The sequence below is a fragment of the Engraulis encrasicolus genome, chromosome 16 (genome assembly GCF_034702125.1).
Source record: "Engraulis encrasicolus isolate BLACKSEA-1 chromosome 16, IST_EnEncr_1.0, whole genome shotgun sequence".
Taxonomy (NCBI): Eukaryota; Metazoa; Chordata; class Actinopteri; order Clupeiformes; family Engraulidae; genus Engraulis; species Engraulis encrasicolus.
The window spans coordinates 22,766,002-22,772,001 of NC_085872.1; the positions used below are offsets into that span (position 1 = coordinate 22,766,002).

Below are 6,000 nucleotides of genomic sequence, written 5' to 3' on the forward strand. Positions count from 1 at the left end.
TTACAACATTTTACATCAATCACATTAGTAAAATCATCTTGATATATTGTAATATATTGTGATATTGTAACATATTGTAAAATGGCATTTAGTGAAAAATGAAAAAAGCTCGCACCATGCATAGGTTTCTTTATTACACAGACGCGTTTCGGCGTTCTGCCTTCCTCAGAACGCCAAAACGCGTCTGTGTAATAAAGAAACCTATGCATGGTGCGACCTTTTTTCATTTTTCAGTTATACAATATTTTGGTCAGCACCCTTAAAAGGAAGAAAAAACTGCTGGGTGACGCCTGCTCCAACATTTAGTGCCACGACGGCAAAACACTACAGATTTAGCCACGACCTGGTACTCATTGCAAGTGCAGCGATGCTGGTACACAGGCCTAAAGGGCCGTACACACACGTCGCTGCTAGTTACTCGGTCAGTGAATGAACTCAATAGAATTTCAATGTGTACCGGGCGAGTAGGCGAGTACTGTACAAGCGATGCGATGTGGGCGGATCCCGAGTTGAAAATATTTTATCTTCGAGCGAGGCGAGTAAGCGAGTAACCAATTGAAAGGCAGAGTTCGGTACTTCTCGCCTGTTCATTGGCAGTTAAAGCCGCAGGAACTTTCAGCGAACGTTCCATGAAAGAGAGGCGAGTAGGCGAGCAAGCGAGAAGCTAGTAAATAGCAGCGATGTGTGCGTACGGCCCTTAACAATGATTGGAAATAGTGAGTGCCACCTCTTGCTCCACTTAGTAAGCCTTCATACTTAAAAACTATGTCTGGTAGCTGAAAAGGTTTTCTCTTATTTTCTATTCATATTGCACAGAAACACAAAGGAAGATGCTCCTTTTCTCTCTCGAACGCACGCACGCACGCACAGAGTGCACAAGGCAGTTTCTAAATCAAGTACCATTCCTTCTATGGTCAATGACTGGCATTGCAGGTTAATATATGGAACCTTATAACAGAGATTCTAAGCGAATAATTTTCTATACAGTCTGATTATAATGTGAAATTGCAAAGGGAAGAGGAGGTGGACCAAAATATGATTTGTAGGTTGATCAAGACGATGCCACCGTTTTGCATACTGCAATGCTTTATAAGTAAGGGCATTAAAAATGATTTCTTAATAAATATTTAGAGTCACTGAGTAAAATACCGACGATCTTGTATTTGTGTGTGAATATTTCTCACTGCTATCAGTGCCAGTTATCACAGTGACAAAAGAGTTTTCTTCTCTTTCTTGATTGGCAATACATAAAAGGCGAGATCAAAATGTGGTTGCATGGCATTGAAACAACACTGATTAGTTACTCCTGATCAGTTGCTCCTCCACCACCTCTGCAGCAGCTGAGGCTTTCACCTGCGTATGAAACGCTGTCACGCTTGGGAGAAAAATATCCATGTAACGCACTATAACACCTCCAACACACAAAGCCGTCTGAAAATAGCCCTGGCATACCTGTGAAACCATGGTTATGGATAACTTAGCCGTCAACTGTGTTTCCATGAGAACCACGAAACAAGGGTATGTAAAAAAATGGTAAATAGATATTGCAGCAAAGTTTTTCATTATTATTTCTGGCAAGTCATCTTTGCTGGCCATACTACATTTAAAGTCTGCTTTCAACACGCTGGTGGACTCAAGCATGGACCTTATGCCTGTAAAACCTCTGAGAAACATTAAACAGTGCTGCTATGTGCTGTAATCATGGTGTCGTCTTACATTGATATTTTAATGCATAAGGGAAGGAAATTGTTAGGTCAATGAAAAAAAAAGAAGAAACGCAGCACTGTGGTTACTTAAAATAAAATAATGGGATAGATAATAGGTCGGTCATGTGCATTTGTCCACTATTGATGTGCAATATTTGCATGCTCTTTCGTAGCCCCTTCGTGGCTTTGCCCCTTCGTGGCTTTGCAAGTCCTCTATTATTGCCCTACAAACCAAAAAGGTATAATTTCATGTAATGCATCACACTAGAAACTGACTTTGTAATGCGTTCCGTGTGACTATGTGTAAATCTATTTCATCGTGTTTTAAGACAGTAACACAGGGCTGCATTATATTGACAACATCTTTGCCTAAATGACTATGCTTCTCTCTCTCATCAATATTTATCTGTTTTTCCAATAAGGTTCCTCATGTCATACAGTATACCGCTGTCTACAAGCTTGCATGTACTGAGCCAGCGCAGAAAACCAGCAGCGCTATCACAAAGAGGTGCAAGAAAAAAATACCCTCTTTAGCCTTTGAAGGGCTGTGATTTAGTTAATCAGCTGAACCTTTTAGTCACAGGTTAAAGATGACACAGGCAGCTCTGAGAGCTCCCAACAGGCACCGTGGCCAACCCGCGAGACCCACTTGCAATCAAACCTCCTTAAATAACACCCAGTTTTGGACACGGGAGACAAGACAACAGAAGAGGCCCAAATGGCACGCAGTGATTACTCCCTACTTCATTACTCCCTGATGGCTTTTAATTACCTCCAACGCGCCATCCGTTCTCAGCAAGGGCTCTACTGAAATGGGCCAATTATGACGGGACACTTCAGAGCCTATGATGCCGGGGCCAATGTGAAGGACAAGAAGGATTTTAATCAGTCCAAGGATTACGTTCAAAGAAATGAAACCAATATTGGGCATCAAGCTATAGGGCCCAGACAAGAGCACAAGGCTGTCCCTTTGAATTCTGCTGCCAATTTAGTTTCGAAGGATAATGCTATGCAGGCATACTAAGTCTTCTGTGCACGTTTTCGGACTTCACAGCCCGTCTGAAAACAACAGCACCGCAGTGACCTGATCGTGGGACGGGCTCAAGAAAGGACAGCAGAACGAAAGAGAAATTGACGCCACTTGAGTTGAACTGATCCCACTTGAAATTTCTTCACATTGCCCTGAATTTGGAAAGGGTTGGGACGACGTGAATAACCTCGACAATCTGGCACGTTAACACATAACAGAGTGGATAAGAATGGGTCCATTTATTGAAAAGAGTCATCAAACAACACCAGAAGCTAATGGTTCTATTAACACATTAGCTTTTAAAATGCATTCTGCGGATTTCAAACAAATTAGTTTAGTGTGTATTTATTATTTTGCACTTCCAAATGGGGGCTGAGAACACCAAAATGATTATGCGGTACATGATGCAAACTATTTATGGAAGGGTTACTGCTGAGAAGGGGACATCATGAAAATGTGCAAGGTGACTTACAAACATGATTATTGAAATGCAGCTGGGCATGCTGAAACTCATTTCGATGTAAAGATCCAAAACCAACTACAAGGAGACGCACTTCCGTAAGGTAAGTGCCTCTTACTGAGAATACTACGGTAAATTAGACTAGCGGAAATTCAAATGAACTCCCAAAAGAGGTTTTTTTTTTTGTCTGGTTTTTTTTTTTTTGTCTGTTTGGGGAGTCGGAAGAGAGCATTTGCATGTCGAAAAAGACATCTACATGGCATCAAACTCCACATGATCAAAACATGAATATTCTCCACTCCATCTACTACAGCAACTTACACATATCAACTTGATATCATATTGAGCTGTGAAACAAGAAGGTAGAGCAATAGATGCGAAAAGAAGTCCAACAGCGTCTGCTAAATGCAATGTAATGCAATGCTTTACTATACATCGTATCGGTACATTACAGAAGTGAAACACCTTTCAATGGGAGACATGGTGAGCCAGACCAAAAACCTAAAAGGTGAAACCCGATGATGTCCACCACACCTCTTCATTAACAATCCAAGCCAGGGGGAGGGCTGGGCGCCATTACACAGCAAGTAAGCACGGGTAGGGACAAAGACCAAATCCATGTTCAGAAAACTTAATAAGCACTTCGGTGTGGGCGAGATGAATGCACAGCCTGGCTCTAATTCAATACCGTCGGGGCCGGCGCTGGAAGAATTCATGATCCAACACTAATGCCAACAATACAGACAAAACAGAAGCGTGGCTTTCAGGAGCAAATTAAATACAGTGGGCACCCGCAGGAGAGCGGTCCCCGAGGCGGACTGCAGCCTAATGGGCGGGTGGCTGCAGTGCAGTGCGTGACCCAGTGTTGTTTGGCCCTATTCATTTCGCTCGCAGGGAGGACGACACCTGTGTCCAAATCACAGGGACGGATCCGAGTGTGTGAGAGTGTGTTGGGGGGGGGTTGGGGGTGGTGGGGAGGCTGCCATGATTTCACTTCCTTCAGGGTCTGTCCAAATCCACTCCCGACCTCAGGGATGGGGTCTGGCATGCGTGCGGAGACTGTTAATTGACATCTAGCACCTCCTACACAGTTGGACATGGCGGGGTTTGAGATTTTTTGATTTTTGAAGACCATTTCCGCTACGGCTGTCACGGCTGCATGTCATCAAGAGTTCTGATCCTCTAAATCTATGCTAAAGCCCCACAAAGAATGAAGGTCGAAACCCCTGACTTTCCAAGAGTAATTTCCTTACATTTTTTTTCAGTTTGTCTGCATGCACGCCGGCAACCCTTTCACTCATCTGCACCCTGCAATCAAGAGACGCCATCTACTTGTTGTAGCAAAGTGCTGCGAGCCCCTTGCCATCAGGCTTTTGCTTCCGTTTCCTGGATGACTCACCAGTCCAGCACAACACCAGCTTCACCCAGATGGCCCGCTGCTGTGGGTCACTGTGCCCTTATGGAGCAGCATCATGGGGGTTTGGCAAAGGGGAATTTGAGGTGGGGGTTGGGGGTGGGGGTGGTCAGACTGAGCAAAATGGTCAAGTTGTAATCTCATGTTTGTTTCATTTAAAAAAAAAACAAACATCTGTTTTGAAATGGCTGAATGGACAGAACATGGTTTCTTCTTGTGTTTAGCGTTATTGTCGACTCTTAACATAGAATTTTCAACAGAAATTGGATAGATATGGCCTGGGTTCGTGGCATACTTCGCACCACATGTACTAGAGTGCTGATGTACTCGAGTACGAGAGTGCTGATGTTTGTAGGATAGAATGCTTAACTGACTGAAATTGTACAAGTTACAGGAGATACTAGAAAACAAAGTGAAACTGTTGGTAAGGTTTGTCACTGGCTTTCTTTGTATGCCGAATATTTATTGGAATTCATAAGAAGACAGAGTAAATGATCACTAGATTTGGAAATAATGAATAATATGAGATATGAATGCCTTTAGTTTGAGAAAACAAAAGGACCCAACTTTTACTGCAGACTTCATGCATGAATTCAGCTGATAATTTTTCCATCTCCTTTGTTTTGTCATTCAGACATTACCTCAATCATTTTCAAACAATACGCATATCCGCAATCATCTTCTATTCAGTGGTTAGACAGAGCAATAATGGGTAAAAACACTAGGCTGTGATGAAATCAGATGTGCTTCAGCAACATTGTTTGTTTCTCGTCTCCTTTGTGTTTTTAAATTATAAGGTTTTTTTTTTACTTTACACCATGCCAAAAAAAAAGATCCAGATTCGCTCACTTCTCCGTTATGTGACTTATGTGACTATCAATGGAATTCTTGTTTCTAATGGAATGACTTTTTACTTAATTGAACAGGTCAATGTTGTAAAAAGTAGCTCCAAAAAAAAAAAAAAAAATCACAGTTATCAATGCACTCCACATCAATGCACTCATGACGTGGCAACAGTGACAAGTGGGGAGGGAGGAGGACAGGAGTTGCACGTACCCTGAAGGCGGCCAGGATGATGCGGGTCACCTTCTCCTTGACGGACTCCTGGAGGATGTCCGAGAGGGCGGGCACCACGTTGTAGCGGCGGAGCTGCTCGCACAGCTGAGGGCTGAAGGCCAGCAGCCAGACGCAGAAGATCATCTGGTATTGTAGCTGGAAGCCACACTTGTTGCTCAGCACAGCTGTGATGCTGTTGGCAGAGAAGGGAGGGAGGGAGGGGGGGTAGAGGAGGCCTTCAGGTATGGGGACATATCCTTAGAACTTAAAAGGGAATAAGAGTTTGTGCTGAACTTTAGGTAGCATGATCAACGTGGAAAGTAAAAAAGTTTGG

At 43.2% G+C, this 6,000-nt stretch overlaps 1 protein-coding gene across 2 annotated transcripts in view; it reads right to left on the minus strand.

Annotated features, from left to right (window-relative positions):
* Positions 1-6,000, minus strand: part of atp6v1h (ATPase H+ transporting V1 subunit H) — a 39,425-nt gene that overhangs the window by 15,355 nt on the left and 18,070 nt on the right. For both annotated transcript variants that reach the window (XM_063219016.1, XM_063219015.1), the window contains one exon: positions 5,667-5,859. In XM_063219016.1, the coding sequence (XP_063075086.1) occupies positions 5,667-5,859 (193 nt within the window). The remainder of the gene's footprint in view (positions 1-5,666; positions 5,860-6,000) is intronic.